At 33.1% G+C, this 21214-nt stretch overlaps 1 protein-coding gene and 2 pseudogenes across 1 annotated transcript; all 3 read left to right on the top strand.

Moving 5' to 3' along the window:
- The first annotated feature begins 303 nt into the window (after positions 1 to 303).
- Positions 304 to 3369, top strand: LOC114756272 (G-type lectin S-receptor-like serine/threonine-protein kinase At1g11330; annotated as a pseudogene).
- Positions 3370 to 6575: 3206 nt separating this feature from the next.
- Positions 6576 to 9971, top strand: LOC114756271 (G-type lectin S-receptor-like serine/threonine-protein kinase At1g11330). Its single transcript, XM_028945196.1, has 7 exons — positions 6576 to 7935; positions 8045 to 8152; positions 8302 to 8507; positions 8607 to 8817; positions 8938 to 9175; positions 9258 to 9408; positions 9514 to 9971. Exons 1-7 carry the CDS (start codon positions 6654 to 6656, stop codon positions 9820 to 9822), a joined length of 2505 nt encoding a protein of 834 aa, XP_028801029.1. The 5' UTR covers positions 6576 to 6653; the 3' UTR covers positions 9823 to 9971.
- A 5020-nt stretch (positions 9972 to 14991) lies between these two features.
- LOC114756262 (G-type lectin S-receptor-like serine/threonine-protein kinase At1g11330) lies at positions 14992 to 17657 on the top strand (annotated as a pseudogene).
- The last annotated feature ends 3557 nt before the right edge of the window (positions 17658 to 21214 follow it).

Below are 21214 nucleotides of genomic sequence, written 5' to 3'. Positions count from 1 at the left end.
AGTCAAGAAAATAATATTAAACAGTGTGGTAGGTTGATCTCAGCTTTATCATGGAATAATTACCCTACAAATGAACAAAGCTTTAGCAGTTGGTCCCCCTTTTTTTGGATATGAAAAGATTGTAATACGACTTTGACGTCTTCTAATAATATCTTCAGCACTGTATATGAAGCGAATACTTTCAAATTTATAGTTCAAAGACGTTTCGTGCTATACAAAGTCACTCCGCAGCATAGGCTCAAATATGAGGAATTCAATTCCATCGCAACCTAAGAAAGGTATGTCTTCTTTTTCATTGCAGCTATGGGATTCACAACCAGAAGTCTCAGCTTGAGAAATCTTCTGCTTTCGCTTTTAAATTTCCATTTGGGTTTGAGCTATGCATTGGACAAAATAACCTCAGGTCAGTTCATCAGAAACCATGAAATATTAAGTTCAAATGCCAGTGACTTCAAGCTTGGGTTCTTTACTCCGCTAAATTCCACAAAACGCTATGTAGGAATCTGGTATCTTTCTGAATCTAACATAATCTGGGTGGCTAACAGAAACCAGCCACTGGTTGATGCTTCTGGGACTGTCACAATCTCCAAGGACGGTAATCTTGTGGTATTGGACAAACAGAATATGAGTGTCTGGTCCTCAAATGTTTCAAAAATTGCAACTAATTCAACTGCAAAACTTCTAAACACTGGAAATCTAGTTCTTTATGATAATAGCACAGGAGAAACTATATGGGAGAGTTTCCAAGATACTTCTAATCTTCTAGTTCCAAAGATGAAGCTCAGCTTCAGCAAAGGAACTGGAGAGAAGGTGAAACTTACTTCATGGAAAAGCCTTTCTGATCCATCTATTGGATACTACTCTGCTTCCCTTGAACACGCAGATGCTCCTGAGGTCTTTCTCAGGGTTAATGGAACTCGTCCGTATTTTCGAACTGGTCCATGGAGTGGGAGGAGTTTTATTGGGTTACCCATGATGTCAAATGGTTACCTGTATGGATGGAGCGCTGGAAATGAAGATGATGGAACTGTTTATGTAACTTATGCTTTTGCAAATGATACTGCCTTTGCAGTTCTTGGCTTGAACCCACAAGGCAACTTTGGACGGCATGGTGGAATAACGAAAGAGAAGTTTTAAGGGACGTGTATAATGGCACTTATTGTGATCTTTATAGCGCATGCGGAGCATCTGGAAGCTGCAACTCACAAAGCTCTCCAATTTGTAGTTGTTTGAATGGGTATGAACCAAAGAAATCAGAGGAATGGAATAGGCAAAATTGGACTAGTGGGTGTGTGAGGAAGAAGCCATTTCAATGTAAGGGGTTTGCAAATAGAAGTGAAACAGATGAAAAGGACGGATTTCTGAAACTTGAGAACATGAAAGTGCCATACTTTTTAGTGAGGTTAAGTGTTAACGAAGATAATTGCAGAACGCAGTGCTCGGATAATTGCTCTTGTATGGTATATGCATATGATTCAAATGGCATTGGGTGCATGCATTGGAGTACAGATTTGATTGACATATAAAGATTGTCAAGTGGAGGGGTTGATCTTTACATTCGTGTGCCTTTGTCTGAACTTGGTAACTTTTTTCTGTTTGAAATCTAATGCTCCATCATACTAGAAAGTTTTTATTGAAGCTATCTGACTATTTATTATGAAACGAAGAAAAACGTTCACCAAGAAGAACAATCATCATTGCAGTTACAGTGACAATAGGAATTATTACCTTAATAGCAGGTGCATATTTCTTATGGAAATTGACGGCTAAATATGCAGGTATTGTAATAAATTATAGTTTTAGTTTTCATTCAACATTATCCATACTTGCTCATAGCATGAGTGGATCAATCCCTGATTTCATTTGTTTTCCATCAAAATTCTGAAACCTGTAGCTATGAGTAAGGTTGCTATGATTATTAATATTATGTATGCTGAAAATAATTAAAGAAAGCGCCTTGTTATTTTTCAATATAGGTGAGACAGGTTCCCAAAGTCAATCTCAAAGAATGATTACTCAAGATAAAGTCAAGATGGATGAACTTCCACTTTTTGATTTGGAGATCTTGTAACTACAACAAACAACTTCCATTCATCGAACATGCTTGGACGCGGCGGTTTTGGTTCAGTGTGCAAGGCTTTTTCTTTAAAAAAAAAAAACACTGTTGTGAACCTTTTTTAGGAAGAAATGCTGACTTTTTGTTTTACTTTGTTTTCCAGGGGCAATTAAAAGATGGACAGCAAATCGTAATCAAAAGACTTTCAAAAGCATCCAGACAAGGGCAAGAAGAGTTCATGAATGAGGTGGTTGTGATTTCAAAGCTTCAACATCGCAATCTAGTAAGACTTCTAGGTTGTTGCATTCAGCAAGCTGAAAGGATATTAATCTATGAATACATGCAGAACAAGAGTTTGGATGCGATTTTGTATGGTTAGTTCTTTTTTGCCTAATATAGTTCATCTTGTTTTGAAGCCATACTGTGAGTTTAAAAACATAAGATGCTTTACTCTTTGATTTTCTTAATATTTAATAACTTGCTGAATTCCATGAATTCTGATTCTCTTAAGAATGCGCTTACTCTTAGTTCCCTAATTAATCTCCTTTTTGTTTACAGACTCAATCAAAAAGTGAGAACTAGATTGGGAAAAACGTTTCAAAATTATTGAAGAAATCTCTAGAGGTTTGTTTTATCTCCATCGAGATTCTAGAATAAAAATCATACATAGAGATTTAAAGGTTAGCAACATCTTGTTAGATAAAGAGCTAAATCCAAAAATATCATATTTTGGAATGGCTAGAATATTTAGAAGCAATGAAGATCAAGCTAATACCAAAAGAGTGGTTAGGACATAGTAAGCTTGTCATCTTTTCTTAATTATTAAAAAAGTATCATGTCAGTGAAATGCAAGTTAACTTGATAAGTATTTCATGTAGTGGCTATATATCTCCCGAATATGCAATGCCAGGGCCATTTTCAAAAAAGTCAGATATTTTCAGTTTTGAAGTTCTGGTACTAGAGATTGTTAGTGGAATAAGCAATTCTAAATTGTATAACATGGAGGGATCACAAACCCTTTTGGGATATGTAAGTGTCTTATGTACTTACTGACGTTGATATAAACTTTGTAGATTGACGCACATATTTTTATTTATTTTCAGGCTTGGAAGCCATGGAATGAAGATAACTTGGTATGTTTTATGGATTCGAAAATACAATGTCAAGATTCTTATGACCACATTTTGCGATGTATACACATAGGATTACTTTGCGTGCAAGAATTAGCGAAAGAGCGGCCAACTATGGCCAATTTAGTGTCGATGCTTAGTAGTGAGATTGCCAATCTTCCTATTCCAAGACAACCTGCATAGGTACTAAACGAGATGGATATGATTCAACTCTCAGTCAACTTCAGAAATGCAAGGTTCGCACTCCGCCAACTTTGTTAGCATTACTGACATAATTGGAAGATAATATTGCACATGTAATGAAAAATGACTGTAAAACTTCACTAGGATATAGTTATCTATTGTGAATTATGGATGATAGTTTCATTTAATTTTAGGTTTCTTGAATCCATTATTTCATCCCATGCTATCTATTCTTCAATTTTTTATAGATTGGCAGTCCAGAAATTGTACCATTTTTATCTCAACCAAATGTGAGGCTAAGCTATTGTTACTGTAAGAGTCAAAATCATGGTTTTTTTAAGACAAGATCTAGACACCCTTCATATCAAAAGTGATTATGAACCCAAAACCACATAAGAAATTTTTATCCTTGGCCTGTATATAGGAATGTGTTGAATTTTATGGGTCCAGCCCATTTAAGCCCATATTGGTATATATGTATGTCTTCTTCCGTGGGCGTCCTCCGTGGGTGTCCTAACAGGTCCACAATCCAACAATTTTGTTTCCTCAAAAAGATTTAACTTCTGTTATGATACTAAAATTCCATCCTGATTTCTCACAACCTCCGTACCCAAAAAATATTTCAACTTCCGCAAATCCTTGTTCTTGAATTTCCTAGGTGGTTGAGTTTTAAGTTTATAAATTTCTACATTACAATCACCTGCTGTAATAATGTCATCCACATATATAATCAAGATTGCTACCTCTCCTTTTGAATTATGCTTTGCAAACAGAGTATAATCCTCTTGGAACGGTTTAAAGCCTTAATCCTTGATTGCATATGTGAACTTCCCAAACAATACTCAATAGAGATTGTTTAAGCCCATATAAGGACTTCTTTAGCTTACATACCTTATTTTTGCCTATTTTGTTATTTAGCCTTAAGAAAATTTTAATGTAAACCTCCACTTCAAGATCTCTATTCAACAACGCATTATTAACATCTAGTTGGTATAATGGCCAATCAAGATTTGCTGTAAGAGACATGAGCACATTTATTATATTGAGCTTTGTCGTAGAAGCAAACGTCTCTTGATAATCAATTCCATAGTCTTGGATAAACCCTTGAACTACCAATCTTGCTTCTTTGATTTTTAGTTTCATGATTGATTTTATCATGTATTGGAACGTCTGCTTGTATTTTAAGAAAACCATAGATTTTGTCAGTTCCATAGTGCTTGATTGCTAGCCGTTCACAAAGCAGACAGACGAGATAATTTGGTTTTGCAAACAACTTCTTCTCTAAATCTTAGGTTAATTTTATTTCTTAGCTCTTGTTCTTCTTTTACTTCTTGTATCTAGTTATACTCTTGTATTGCTGTTTTGTATAGTTAATGCATTTAATTATTTTTTTTAATAAAAAACAGTGCATTTGAAAAAAGGTGAAATCTTTTCTGTGTATGTTTGTGTGTGTATAAAAGCAAGCATCTGGAAATGGAATAGCAGGTTCAAGAAAGTGATTTTTCCGGTTAAATTACGTGCACTGTTTTTCCTGCTTAGGAAGAAATATTGTTTTTTAATGCTCCCATTTAATGTTGTTTGGATTTACAAGCCACCATTTTTCTTGGTGGATAGTAAAGAAAAGCTAAAAGTATTTTGTATTAACAAGAAATACTTGCCTACAGCAGGAGCTATTGCAAATTCTTTTAATGTCATTCATAGGATATTTTTAACTTTCTTTCAGTTTTTACTTGTACATTTACCCATGTACAAGTAACTTCTTTTCTAGATCCTATGTTAATCTTGTTTAGCTCTGGTTCTTCTTTTATTTCTTATATCTAGTTATACTCTTGTATTTCTTTTTTCTATAAGTAATGCATTTAATTTTTTTATTAAAAAAATAATCTCTTTTGTCAGTTACATCCAACAACAAAATCTTTTTTTAATACATCCAATACACTGATCTTAATTTTAGTGCATCTAGCACTTTAAATATTAGGGCTTTAGGTGTAACTAGAAAAATAATACTGGGACGTAAGATGCACATGAGAAAAAATCAAAGTGTTCATTAAAAAAAAATATTAAAAAGAGGATGCCCATGTTGGCACAATAACAAATGTAAAACATTGCGAGGAAAAAAACACATGAACCAACATCTGTAACTTGCTTGGTTTAAATTTTATAAATCTAGCTGGTATAGATTTTATCTTTTTCTTTTTGTCTAACCTATAGTCACCATATTGAAATTGTTTAGACCTATAATGTTTCTTTTATTCGACAGAAACATCTCTTTTTAACTTTGAAAAAAATTAATACATTCCCATACGTGCTTATTATCCAAATCTGCCGCTTTCATAACATCCCTACCAAAAAGCAACGGACACGGTGGATCCGAGTATTGGAGATTTGGAGCTTCTTTTTTTTTTTCAGAAAAGCCAGAGCATTAATTGCTAAACTATTACTTCTAACTTTTCTACCTTATTTTTATAAATATCATAATTTTGAAAAATTCCGTGCAACACTCTTTCTTGTGGGCAAAATTGACATACAACAATTCAGTCCTTAAAGTCATTACTGTTGGTTTCTCCTTCATTGGGCCTCGATGCGGACAAATGTAGTTGGGTTTGATTCGTCTTTTGGGCCACATGCTATAAAACAATCAGTTTTGGTTCATGCTCGGTATTTTCTACCCATTCTGGCTTGCGCTGTCTGCTTCTGGTTTTTTATTTTTTATTTTTTTGGTTGGGGGTGGGGAACAAACTTTCCAAAAGAACTGCTTCGTGGACTTCATTATTTCTTCAACCACCAAATCAAACTTCACCTGCAAATTTGATCAAGCATCAAGTATATGTGTATGAACAGTCACATATATATGATGGTAAACAAAATTTTGCTGGTCAAACAAAATTTTGCTGGTCAAAACCTTCAATTCTTTTTTAAAAAAAAATGAATTTCACACCCGCAGAAAGTTGAAAAGGCCCCGCCTTTATTTTTGGCCATTCAGCAAATGGCATTAAAAATTCAGTATTCAACGCCTAATTCATTCGTGGTTTGTGACAACCGTTTACCAAGAATACTTTATATATATATATATATGACTTCAACTATTATGTGGAGACAAATCCATAAATTAATTAGAAACAATGACAATTGACAAGAACTGGAAGTTAAATAAGAACAAAATTGGTGTCTGTGTTCTGTGTTCAAGATGATAGAAATTGACTAATTCTGGGAGCGCCAACCATTGATAGCAAGTCTCGGTCATCTTTCCTGATGGTGCATCTCAAGGGCACTTCACTTCAGCAATGAGATTCTTTTGCAGATATACAATCCTGCTCGCTGTCTTGATCATATTTTGCTGCTCCTGTTTTGACTTTTGCAGTGCCAAAGACACCATCAAATCATCACAACACATTAAGGATCCTGAAACTGTTAGTTCCAATGGAAGTTTTTTCATGTTGGGATTTTTCAGTCCAGAAAATACCACAAATCGCTACGTGGGAATTTGGTACAAGTCCCAGTCCAATATCATATGGGTAGCTAACAGAAACCAACCATTGACGGATTCTTCTGGGACTGGGACTATTGCAATATCTGAGGATGGCAATCTTGTGGTAATAAATGGGGAAAACCACATCATTTGGTCATCAAATGTGTCAAATATTGCCCTCAATACAACTTGTCAGCTTCTAGATTCTGGAAATCTTGTCCTCAAAGATTCCGCAGAAAACATCTTATGGGAAAGTTTTGCACATCCTTCTGACTCATTCCTCCCCCAAATGAAACTTACAAGGAACAAAAGAACAGGTGAGAAACTAAGACTAACATCGTGGAAAAGTTTGTCAGATCCATCCATGGGCAACTTCTTTATCACACTTGAACGTCCAGATATTCCTGAAATATTCATTTGGAATGGAGATCACCCGTATTGGCGAAGTGGTCCATGGAATGGTAGGATCTTTACTGGCATATACTATATGAATGCCCTTTATCTTAAAGGATTTCGTATCATAGAGGATGGAGAAGGAACTATTTATGTGTCTTTTAGTTTTTCTGATGTGACAGAATTCACGTTGTTTGTCTTAGACTTTCAGGGCGTAATATACGAAAAAGATTGGTTTAATGACACAATAGAACCACAAAAAAATCATAGTATTCAAACTTCAGAATGTGATATTTATGGCTTATGTGGATCATTTGGAAGCTGCAATGCAAATAGTTCGCCTATATGCAACTGTTTGAGAGGTTTTGAGCCAAGCAAGAGAAAGGAATGGGATATGCAAAACTGGACTAATGGTTGTGAGAGGAAGACAACTTTGCAGTGTGAGATGTTGAAAAATCGAAGTGCACAAGGCAAACAAGATGGATTTTATAAGTTGCAGATGGTTAAAGTGCCAGATTTTGCAGAACTGTCCTCTGCTTCAGAGGAGACCTGCAGAAGCCAATGCTTGGAGAACTGTACTTGTATAGCATATTCATATAGTCCTGAAATAGGTTGCATGTCTTGGAAGGGAAATCTAATTGATATACAGCAGTTCTCAACAGGTGGACTTGATCTATATGTACGTCTAGCCCATTCAGATCTTGGTCAGTTAATCTTTTGTTCTGTCAAATATTAAAAATCTAGTACTTTAACATTTTCCTATTCATAGATTTGGATCGGTTCTAACATTCTCTGCTTTATCGTTAAATGCAGAAAAGGAGACGCATGCCAGAAAAATCATCATCATTACAGTAATAATAGGAACACTTATAATTGCTTTTGGTACATATGTTTTATGGAAAAGGATAGTGAAGCACTCAGGTACATTACATTTATATCATCTCGGAATCTTAAATGCAATCTTCATATTATTAAATTGTTGTTTGGTAAATCACGTTATTTCATTTTTCTTATGGGGTTTTTTGCATGGTGTTCCCTCTTTCTAAAATTAATTCACTACTTTACATCAGAGACAAAATCAAAGAACAAGTGGTTCTTACGATTAAAGAAAGATGAAGAATATTTAGAGAAAACAGAAGACACCATCATCGGACAATTGTCCCGTGTCAAACTACCAGAGGTATTGGCATATGATTTTGAAAAGGTTGCAACTGCTACAAACAACTTTGACCTCTCTAATAAGCTTGGGCAGGGTGGCTTTGGTCCAGTGTACAAGGTACATTAATTCATACTAATTTCGTCAATTTTGTAGACACTGCATATGAATGTTTATCTGTCATTTTGTGTAATTACTATACTTGGTACGTTCATTAAGGGGATATTGCAAGACAGTCAGAATATTGCAGTTAAAAGACTTTCTAGAGCATCTGGACAAGGACTAGAGGAATTCATGAATGAGGTCATTGTCATTTCCAAGCTTCAACACCGTAATCTTGTCAAACTTATTGGCTGCTGCATTGAAGGAGGAGAGAAGATGTTAATCTACGAGTACATGCCAAATAAAAGTTTAGATGCATTTATTTTTGGTTTGTTCTTTTGATCCCTTCTTTCTTGCCATGTCATATGCATTATTAAAATTATAGAATTTTCTGTATTTAGCATATACATGTACAAATCTATTATATCGCTCCATTTTGCTTTCATAGATCCACTAAACAAGAAAGTCCTAGATTGGGGAAAGCGTTTTGACATAATTGGAGGGATAGCTAGAGGAATGCTTTATCTTCATCGAGATTCTAGACTAAAAATTATACATAGAGACCTAAAGGCAAGCAACATACTATTAGATGAGAACTTGAATCCAAAAATATCAGATTTTGGCATGGCAAGAATTTTTCAAGGGAGTGAAGATCAAGCAAACACGAGAAGAGTTGTTGGAACCTAGTAAGTTTTAGTTTATTGTCCAATAATATAATAACAAGAAAAGTAGTACTCTAATAATTAATAGTTTTACTCAATAATGCAGTGGTTATATGTCACCGGAGTATGCAATAGAAGGATTATTTTCAGAGAAATCCGATGTGTTTAGTTTTGGAGTTTTACTATTAGAGATTGCAACTGGAAGAAGAAACTCAAGCCTTTCTATCAATGAGGATTCTCTCAGCCTTTTAGGATTGGTAAGTCACTATAGTCCATTTTCCTTCTCAATACTCAATTGTAATGCTTAATTTCATTCTTATCTTTAGATTTCAATGCTGATATTTATACATGTTTCGTTTTAGACATGGAAATTATGGAATGAGGAGAATGCTTCAACGCTAATAGATCCTAGAATATATGATAACAACCTGGAGAAAGACATATTAAGATGCATACACATAGGGCTTTTATGCGTGCAAGAGCTTGCAAGAGAGAGGCCAAGTATGAGCACTGTGGTTTCAATGCTTAGCAGTGAGATTGTAAACCTTCCTTCTCCAAAACAACCCGCATTCATCGAATGGCAGAGTTTGCTATGTTCATCATCTAATGAAGAAAGTCAGAGATTGTTTACAAATAACAGTGTTAGCGTTACAGAGATACATGGCAGATAACTACAATATCATACTTCCAATCATATGATTGAGAAATATTTGCATTCTTGCTTATATGTACATAGAAATAATATTCCAGAAAAAGAAGTTTCTCTTACCCACGAGTTGTAATGTTTTTTGGCTATGTCAAAACATGCAAGTTATTCTTTGCAGATTAGTCATGTCAAATACAGTGGTCAATAGTGACACATTTTTGCAAGATGCGAGGGTCAGATGGGGAAAACTATGCTGTGCAAGAAATCTAAGCTTTCAAAACTCAACAAAAACATAATTTTTTTTTGGTTGCAACAAAAACATAATAGTGCTTAATAAAAAACACGATAATTAATTGGGCCAAATATCATGGGCTAATAAGAGAAAGATAATCTTAAATTAATTGGGCCAAATATCATGGGCTAATAAAGAATTAACACACTTTCAATTAACTCTTAATTAATTAATTAATGTTTATTTTGAAATTTGGAATTTAAAAAGGAGAATCCCTCAAAAGGAAGTTTAAAATTACGAAATCTCAAATTAGATTTCTAAACAATACTTTAATAGGTTTTAACATCACCAGACTTGTAAATAACAGTACATTTTTGCATAAATTTGACATTTGGAATTCAATAATTTTAAACTTCCTTTTGTGGGATTCTCCCAATTTAAAATGAAAATAAGTTGTCAGTTTTATTTTATTTTATAAAATAGTAGGTTATTGAGAGTGAACAAGCTAAGCATAGTTTATTACTGAGCACAAACATTAGAAAATAGTTTTCAAAAAAGAATAGGGTTGGGGAATAGAAAAACAACAGAAAGAGTGAAAACACATAGAAATAAAAGGCTTGTTTGATTTCTTATTTTGGAAACAATTTTTTGTTTTTAAAAATAGAAAAAAAAAACTTGTTTGGTAATTTATTTTTAGTTGATTATTTTAAAAAGTAAAAAACAATAACATATTTTTAAAAACTAAAACAACTTTTAAATGTTTTCTTGTTTTTGTTTTTATATATTTTATTTTTTTGTTTTGAAAAGTTTTAAGAAATCTTTTTCTCTTCTCACCTACTATCCATCACTTATCATTAGTAACAACTATCACCTACCAAGTATGGTTTTCTATAGTTTTTTTTTAAACATGATTTTTTTAAATTATTATCCAAAAAATTCTTTTGTTCTTTTTGTTTCCAAAACTTGTTCTGAGAAACAATTTTACAAAACTGTTTAAGAACAAGAAAACGAAGAACAAAAATAAACAGTCCCAAAAATTCCTCTCTCATATTAGTGCTTTCTGCTGTGAGGGGGGGAAAATTAACAAAGAAGTACATTTTCTCTAGTAACTCTTTATTGCAATCACGTGGGATATGGAAATTTGGGAACATCATACCTCTGCCAAGATATTTATCAAAATTCTTATATTTACAGATTGTTATGAAGGCTAGGATTATTTAAGAGAGTCAAACTTAATATAAATTGTTGAAGAAATGAAAAGATTCAAAAGTTCTTGTACAATATTATGGGGAAAATGATTAAGCCGTTTTGCAAGTCTTTGGTACTAAGTCACCATGAGTATTCCAAATCTTTGCAGTGAGAACCTTTTGCCAATGCATTGGCAGTTAAAAACTAAAGATCAAAGAATGTAGTTTTATTTAAGAAACAGTGAGAAGATTTTACATCCAGAAGTGACAAAACATCCACTGCTGTCTCTATGAAAACAATGAACATTTCACCTGCTTTGCCATTGCAAACTCTCTTGCTTTTGATAAGCACTCCCCAGGCCAGGTTGCTTTAAATTAATGGCTAAAATGGCATGACGAGAAGCCACACATCCAACGTTAGACTAAGTGAATGATTCTGACTTCTCGCTGCTCCTTTTAACAGGAGTATAGAAGCTGCATGCCATCTCAAGTGCATCTAAAAGATAGTCAACTTGTCACCAAAAAATACAACAAAAAAAGAAAACATAATCAACTGGATCATTTTTACTTTTTACGATGCAATGAAACTATTCTAACATCACCTGAGCATAATATTATGGTTTTGTCGGATGAATATTTGTGCCTAGAAAAGAAGCAAGTTCATTTCTATGACGTACGTAGGCAGCGTTTGTTTTATTTGGCCTTCGATTTCTACTAGCTTGCATCTGGCATCAAATATATAGAAAGGAGGATAAGAGAAAGTTATGATCACTTGCAAGGATTAACTTGCTGCCTTAAATTTTTAGGAAATAGATTTCACTTCGCTACCAATTGAACCATATATAAGAAGAATCAAGAAAAAATGACAGAAAAATAACAAATAAACTTTGTAATGCCAAAAACATCACCAGAATTTGAGAAATCAATTTAGTCACAAGTGACTAATTTGACATTTATAAATTTGCTGAAGTGACCATATTGCTTTCATTTTATTTCTGATTTTTAAAAAACCAAAACCACCACCGGCTGGCCAGTTACCAGAGTTCTGATAGCAGCGGCGGTCGCAGTCACCAAGCTCTGGCGACTGGCCAACAATTGATCGCCGGAGCTCCAGCCAAAATTTTTTTTTTGAAAATTTTTACAACTTCAATATAACAGTTAACAACTTTTGTAATGCTATTAACAATTTCAATATAATAGTTAATAATAGTTTTTCAGAAAATTCAACAATTGTCACTGGAGCTCCGGCGCCCGGAAACAATTTTTTAAAAATTTTTACAATTTCAGTATAACGGTTAATAACTTTTGTAATACTATTAACAACTTAAGTATAGCGGTTAACAACAGGTTTTTGAATTTGCTAACGTATTACAGAAGTTGTAAAAATGCTACTTTTGAATTTTCTGAAAAACCTGTTGTTAACTGATATACCGAAGTTGTTAATAGCATTATAAAAATTGTTAACCATCATACTAAAGTTGTAAATTTTTTTTTAAAAAAGTAGTTGTTAAAGTTATAAAAATGCCATTTTTTTTAATTTTTAAGAAAACCTGTTGTTAAATACTATATCAAAGTTATTAATAGAGATACGGAACTTATTAACAGTATTACTGAAGTTATAAAAATACTACTTTTTGAATTTTTTTGGAAACATGTTGTTAACTGCTATATTGAAGATGTTAACTGTTATACTGAAGTTTTAAAAAATTTTTTTAAAAAATAGTTGCTAAAGTTGTAAAAATGCCATTGTTTTTTAATTTTTTTTTTAAAAAAACTGTTGTTAAATACTATATCAAAGTTGTTAATAGAGTTACAAAACTTATTAGCGACATTATTGAAGTTTAAAAATATTACTTTTTGATTTTCGAAAAACCTGTAGTTGTTAATAACGTTGCAAAGGTTGTTAACCGTTTATACTGAAACTGTAAAAATTTTAAAAAATTGTTTTCGGCCATCGAAGTTCCGACGACTAATTGTTGAATTTCTCGAAAAGCCTATTGTTAATTGTTATATTAAAGTTGTTAATAGTGTTACAAAAGTTATTAACCATTATACTGAAATTGTAAAAATTTTCAAAAACATTGTTTTCGGTGCCAATTGTCAACCGGTCACCGGAGCTTCGGTGACTATCGTCACCGCCGCCAGAACTCCGACGACCGGCTAGCCAGTAGGAGCTTTGGTTTTTTAAAAACAATAAATAAAATAAAGAACAATATGATCATTTCAGTAAATTTATAAATGCCAAATTAATCATTTATAACGAAATTGGAATTTTCAAATTTAGATGATTTTTTGATATTATGAAGTTTACTTATCATTTCACTATCATTTTTCCTAAATTCAAAGTCAATTATAGAATAAAAAATAAATAAATCACAAGCTTCAAAAGTTGTTTTAGCCTATTAAAAATATATCTGTATGCTTAGCCTAGAGCAAGCATCTGGAAATGAAGCAGCGGCTTCAAGAAAGTGATTGTACCATTTTAAACTACGTGCTCTATCTTTCCTGCTTCATAGGAAGAAAAGTCATTCTTTTGTTTTTTTCCAAGCGGTAACAATGGCATTTTAAAAAAAATATTAAACAAAGGATGTCCGTGTTGGCACAGTAACAAATGCAAAAAAATTGTAAAGTATATGTATAAACTAACATATTTAATTTGCATGGTCTAAATTTTATCAATCTAACTGGTACAGGTTTTATCTTTTTCTTTATGTTTTTAAGCTATAGTCACCATTTTAAAAAAGCTTAGATCTATAATATTATTTTTTTTATTTTACGAAATATTTACTTTTAATTTAAAAATCATTGATGCGTACACACATGCTAACGGTCCAAATCTGCCACTTTCACAACATCTCTACCACAGAGCAACGGACAAGGTGGATCCAATATTGGAGCTTCTGTTTGGTCAGAAAAGCAAATGCATTAATTGCTAAATTATCAATTCTTACTTTTTTACCTATTTTTAGATTTTAGATAGAGAAAATATTGGTATTTAAAAATATCGAAGTTTGAAAAATTACAGACCACCCTTTTTCTTGGGGATAAAACACACCACAATTCTGTCCTTATTACCGGCCACGTTGTCTTTCACGAGGGACAGATTGTTTCCCCTTCATTGGGCCTCAATGTGGACAAATGCAGTTGAGCTTGTTCGTCTTTGGGGCCACGTGCTAAAAGATGAACTGTCTTGCGGATTTCATTCTTTTATAAAAGCCAGAGCCGCGTTGTGGGCTTCATTCTTTCTTCCACCGCCAAATCAAACTTCACCTGCAAGTTTGATCAACCATCTAGTATATGACCATGACTAATCACATATAGATTACAGTCAACAAAATTTCGCTTTTCAAAACCTTCTAGTTTTTTATGACTTTTATACCCGCAGAATGTTGAAAAGTCTCTACCTTTCTTTTTTTTGGTGACTCTCTACCTTAATTTTTGGCCATTCAGCAAATGACACTAAAAATTCAGTATTCAATAACTGCCTTTACTTTATGCATGGTTTATGTCAACCGTTTACTAAGAATAGTTTATATATGACCTCAACTATTCTATGGAGACCAATGCATATTCAAATACAAAACAGTGACAATTAACAAGAAGTGGAAGCTAAACAAGAATCAAAATTGGCGTCTGAATTCAAGTTGGTAGATATTAACTAATTTTGGCAGGGCCAACCAATGACAGCAGGTCTTAGTCATCTTTGTTTACGCTGCATCTCAAGGACTACTCACTTCAGCAATGGGATTCTTTCGCAGGCATACAATCCCCCTCGTTGTAATGATTTTATTTTGCTGCTCCTCTTTTGACTTTTGCAGTGCCAAAGACACCATCGAATCATCACAATACATTAAGGATCCTGAAACTGTTAATTCCAATGTAGAGTTTTTCATATTGGGATTTTTCAGTCCAGAAAATACCACAAATCGATACGTGGGAATTTGGTACAAGTCCCAGTCCAATATCATATGGGTAGCTAACAGAAACCAACCATTGACGGATCCCTCTGGGACTGGGACTATTGCAATATCTGAGGATGGCAATCTTGTGGTATTAAACGGGCGAAACGACGTCCTTTGGTCATCAAATGTGTCAAATATTGCCCTCAATACAACTTGTCAGCTTCTAGATTCTGGAAATCTTGTCCTCAAAGATTCTGCAGAAAACATCTTATGGGAAAGTTTTGCGCATCCATCTGATTCATTCCTCCCCCAAATGAAACTTACAAGAAAGAAAAGAACGGGTGAAAAACTAAGGGTGACATCATGGAAAAGCTTGTCAGATCCATCAATTGGAAACTTCTTCGTGACAATTGAACATCCAGATATTCCAGAATTGTTCATCTGGAATGGGGCTCACCCATCTTGGCGCAGTGGTCCATGGAATGGTAAGATCTTTACAGGTGTATACCATATGAATGCCTTTTATCTTAAAGGGTTTCGTGTCATAGATGATGGGGAAGGGACTATTTACCTGTCTTTTAGTTTACCTGATGCGAGGGAATTCATGTTCTTTGGCTTAGACTTTCAAGGCGTACTATATGAAAAAGATTGGCTTAATGACACAGTACAACCACAACGAAGTTATAGTATTCAAACTTCAAAATGTGATATTTATGGCTTATGTGGATCATTTGGAAGCTGCAACCCAAGCAGTTCACCTATATGCAACTGTTTGAGAGGTTTTGAGCCAAGCAATAGAAAAGAATGGGATATGCAGAATTGGACAAACGGTTGCGTCAGAAAGACAACTTTACAGTGTGAGGAGTTGAAAAATGGACGTGCACAAGTCAACAAAGATGGATTTTTGAAGTTGGAGATGGTTAAAGTGCCAGATTTTGCAGAATTGTCTTCTGCTTTAGAGGAGACCTGTAGAAGCCAGTGCTTGGAAAATTGTACTTGTGTAGCTTATTCATATAGTCCTGAAATAGGTTGCATGTCTTGGAAGGGGAATCTAATGGATATACAACAGTTTCCAGCACGTGGACTTGATCTATATGTTCGTCTAGCCTATTCCGATCTTGGTATGTTAACTTTTTGTTCCGTCAAATGTTGAAAATCTAGTTCTTTAACATTTTTCTATTTATAACTCGCTCTGTTATAACTTTCTATTTATAACATTGAATCGGTTATAACTTTCTTTGTTTCCTCTTAAATTCAGAAAAGGATAGACATACCAGAATGATCATTATCATTACAGTAATCATAGGAACACTTATCATTGCTTTTGGTGCATATGTTTTATGGAAAAGGATAGGAAAACAATCAGGTAAATTACCATTTATATCATCTCAAAAAATTTAAATGCAATAATCATATTATTAAGGTGTTCTTTGGTAAATCATTTTATTTCATTTTTCTTATGGGGTATTTCTATGGTGTTCGCTCTTTCTAAAATGGATTCATTATTTTACATCAGAGACAAAATGGAAGAACAAATGGTTCTTACGATTAAATAAAAGTGATAAGCATTCAGAGAAAACAAAAGAAATCATGGGAGAACTATCACATGTCAGACTACTAGAGGTATTGGCATATGATTTTGAAATGGTCGCAGCTGCTACAAACAACTTTGACCTCTCCAATAAGCTAGGACAGGGTGGCTTTGGTCCAGTGTTCAAGGTACATTAATTCATACTAATTTCATCAATTTTGTGGACATTGCATATAGCTGTTTTTCTGTCATTATGTGTAGTTACTGTACTTGGTATGTTCATTAAGGGGATATTGCAAGATGGTCAGAATATAGCAGTTAAAAGACTTTCTAGAGCATCTGGACAAGGACTAGAGGAATTCATGAATGAGGTCATTGTCATTTCCAAGCTTCAACACTGTAATCTTGTCAAACTTATTGGCTGCTGCATTGAAAGAGGAGAGAAGATGTTAATCTACGAGTACATGCCAAATAAAAGTTTAGATGCATTTATTTTTGGTTTGTTCTTTTGATCCCGTCTTTTCTTGTCATGTCATATGCGTTAATAAACGTATAGCCTTTCTGTATTTAGTATATATTTGTACATATATCCCTCCTTTTTTGATTTTGTAGATCCACCAAACCATAAACTCCTAGATTGGAGAAAGCGCTTTGACATAATGGAAGGGGTAGCTCGAGGAATGCTTTATCTTCATCGAGATTCTAGACTAAAGATTATACATAGAGACCTAAAGGCAAGTAATATATTGTTAGATGAGAACTTGAATCCAAAAATATCAGACTTTGGGATGGCAAGAATTTTTCAAGGGGAGTGAAGATCAAGCTAACACAAGAAGAGTTGTTGGAACCTAGTAAGTTTTAACTCGCTATTCGGTGATATAAAACAATGAGAAAAAAAGGAGTACTCCAATAATAAATAGTTTTGCTCAATAATGCAGTGGTTATATGTCGCCAGAGTATGTAATGGAAGGATCGTTTTCAGAGAAATCTGATGTGTTTAGTTTTTGAGTACTTCCAATGATGTAATTGAGAAATATTTGCATTCTTGCTTATATGTACATAGAAATAATATTCCAGAAAAGAAGAAGTTCTTCTTACCTACGAGTTGTAATGTTTTTTTGGCTATGTCAAAACATGCAAGTTATGCTTTATAGATTAGTCATGTCAAATACAGTGGTCAATAGTTATACTTTGGCAGGATGCGAGGGTCAGATGGGGAAAGCTATGCTATGCAAGAAATCTAAGCTTTCCAAAGTCAACAAAAACATAATATTGCTTAGCAAATAAACAAGATGATATTGAAAGATAAGGGAAGACTCTGATTTTTTAATCTTAAATTAATTGGGCCAAGTATGATGGGCTGATGCTGAAATAACACACTTTCAATTAATCAATGTTTATTTTGAATTTTTTAATTTAAAATGGAAATAACTAGCCAGTTTTCCTTTATTCTGAAAAATAGAAGGTTATTGAGAGTCAATAAACTACTATTAGTTTATTATTGACCATAAATTATAATATGCAATTTTTTAAAAAGAGAAAATGAATAAGGAGAGGAAAAAACATGGGAAAAAGTGAAAACACATAGAAACAAAGATTCTTCTTCCCTTATATTAGTGCTTTCTGCTGTGAAAAGGATAATAAAAAGAAATACAGTTTCTCTAGTAATCATCTAGGATATGGAAATTTGAGAACATCATACCTCTGCCACGGTATGTATCAGAATTCTACAAGTTATAGATTGTTAAGAAGGCTAGGATTGCTTAAAAGAGTCACGGTTAACATAAATTGATAGTAGGATTGTTTATAAGAGTCACACTTAACATAAATTAATAGAAGAAATGAGAAGATTCAAAAGTTCTTGGACAATATTATGAAAAAACATTGGTTCGGCTGTTTTAAAAGTCTTTGGCACTCTTCCGCAAATCAAGGCAAACTCCTCCATATATTTACTTCATATACAGTAAAAGCACTTTTAAAACTATAGTTTTGCTTCTACTCAAACACCGAAGTCACTGACTAATCCAAATCTTTGCAGTGAGAACTTTTGCCAATGCATTGGCAGTTGAAAAAAATTAGATTAAAGAATGTAGTTTTATTTAAGAAACTATGAGAAGCTTTTACATCCAGTAAGTGACTGAATATCCACTGCTATCTCTGTGAAAACAATGAACATTTCACTTGCCTTGTTATTCCAAACTCCCTTGCTTTAAATTAATGGCTTAAATTGCATGACAAGTGGCAACACATACAACCTAAGATCCAGTGGATGGTTATGGTTTTTGTCTCTGCTTCTTTTAACAGAAGCACGGAAACTGGATCCTATGTTCTGATCACATCATGTGCAGAAGACATCTCAAGTTCTGAATTCCCAGTATAAGCTTTTTTTTTTTGGGGTGATAAGAATAAGCTAGTTTTCACACGTAATGAATGAAGAGGCATTTTTCAGAGCCCTAAGCAGAACCAATCATACGAAAATGGGGGAAAAAGCAATCCTAATGACAGCAGTATTCCAAAACCCATTTCCTACTTCAAAAGGCTTGCTTCTTCCTTACTTTCCACACATATTTGTTCTCTTTCAATCTTCTAGTCTTGTTTGGACACCATAATGCAGGCAAATCCACGTACGGAAGAGTTTTCTTCCCCAGACAAGGTGCAGTATCTTCCCTATGTTATTTCTGTGTGCATCAATTGACGACTAGATTTGTGTTCTGGTTTTCGAGTTTAGGGACACCCTAAATCTTACAAAGGTAAATACAGGCTGCCTTTGTCTTTGCCCATATCTTACTTATTATTTGATGATTCACAGTTATTTATGGTTACAACCACTGGACAGCATAGAATTGATCTAAAACATTTAAGAAATTAAAAGGATAAGTTCAATGAGATTAAAGAATAATAGGTATATCTTAGATTTGATGAACACCCCACAATAGTATAACTGCACAGTAGTGAGAATTTTCCGTAATTTTCTTCCTCACCTCCAGGTTTTAAGAGTAATATTGTTATCCATTTCATAATGTAAAACGTCCAGAATTCACCAGAGTTTCAGGTGCTAGAAGTTCTGATCATTCCTTAAGGGCCTGTTTGGGTTTAAGGGGAGGGTGGGAGAAGGGAGTTCATCCTCACCTTGTTTGGTTTGATTAAAAAAGAGGGAAGGGGAAAATATTTAATGATCCCTTATTTGGTTCAAGGAGAGGAGGGGAAGGATAGTAATAATCAATTTACCATTTTACCCTTACATATTAGTTTATGTTTTTATTGATATTATATAAATTAATTTACATCTTAATTTAAATCATATAATTTAATAAAAATTCAGTCTTATCATATTAATATGTGTATTAAAAAAATCGTAAAGTAATTTTTTATTCTAATTAATATAATAATATATTAAAATAATCAAATTAACAAATTTTATATACTCTAAGAAAAATAAAATTTTATTCTCTTTAGGCTATCTTTTTTCCAGCTTTAAAATATATTTAATAAATAATATATTTATAAAAAACAATTAATTTATAATATTATAATTTTTATAAATAATTTTTTATTTTAAATATTTTATAATATATTTTAAATTATAATAATGTATATATTTTTTTTTTACTTAGGATAATATATCTTTTATTTGAAATAAATATTATAATAATATATTTTATGGGTAGAAGTGGAATATTAAATTTTAGGGTTTGTTTGGTTGGGGGGAGGGGGGAGGGGAGAGGGGAGGGAAAATGAGCCCCTCCCCTCATTTGGTTAAAAATTTTGGAGGGGAGGGGAGCTAAAATGTCCCCTCCCCTCCCCTCCCTCCTCCCCCCATTTTGGCTCCCCTCCAAATTGGGGGTTTTTGGAGGAGAGCCAAATTTTTGGACCATTATACCTTATAGTTTTTTTAATATTTCACTTCTACCCATAAAAATATTATTCAAAAAGGTTAGTCATCAAAGACTTAGTATGTTTGGATTGGCGTTGGGCAAAATTGACTTCTAATCCAACTAACTTTTATAATTGAAGTTAGAGTAAAAGTCAGTTATGATATGTTTGGATAGGTGCTTTTAAAAAGTCAGTTGGAAAAATTAAAAGTTGTTTGGATGAATAAAAAAGTTAGTTCAGTTATAAAATGACTAAAAAGGACATATACTTTATTGAATAGTAGTGTTTGATATTTTTAATGTGATAATTGTTAAAAAAATATCTAAAATTATTATGATAAAATAAAAATAGTTTATTTGTGAGATTATAAAATAAAAATATTTGTTACCAAAAAAATTTAAAAAACACATTTTAGATAATTAATTAAATATATATAATGGACAAACATGAATATAAATTAAAATTCATTTCGTCTCTAATTAGAGTAAATGAAATACCTAAGTAATTAGATCGTACTTAATTAAATATAATAATGGATAAACATAAACATAAATTAAATTAAAATTCATTTGGTCTCTAATTAAAGTAAATAAAATCACATAACTAATTAGATCGTAAGCTTTGCACAATTTGGTCTCTAATTGAGTCACGAACACGATTCATTTGTGCAGTAGATGTTAAACTTGACGAGG

This window comes from Neltuma alba, unplaced genomic scaffold (genome assembly GCF_004799145.2).
Source record: "Neltuma alba isolate B1F8T4 unplaced genomic scaffold, ASM479914v2 tig00010380_pilon, whole genome shotgun sequence".
NCBI classification, from domain to species: Eukaryota; Viridiplantae; Streptophyta; class Magnoliopsida; order Fabales; family Fabaceae; genus Neltuma; species Neltuma alba.
The sequence above is the reverse complement of the archived record's forward strand: the minus strand, read 5'-3'. Positions and strand labels throughout refer to the sequence as shown.

Bases quoted from the DNA above. Each gene is read 5' to 3' on its own strand.
- LOC114756271 (XM_028945196.1), top strand. From the start codon at position 6,654: ATGAGATTCTTTTGCAGATATACAATCCTGCTCGCTGTCTTGATCATA. The intron at 7,936-8,044 runs GTCAGTTAATCT...CGTTAAATGCAG, and splicing joins TCTAGCCCATTCAGATCTTG to AAAAGGAGACGCATGCCAGA. The intron at 8,818-8,937 runs GTTTGTTCTTTT...TTGCTTTCATAG, and splicing joins TTTAGATGCATTTATTTTTG to ATCCACTAAACAAGAAAGTC.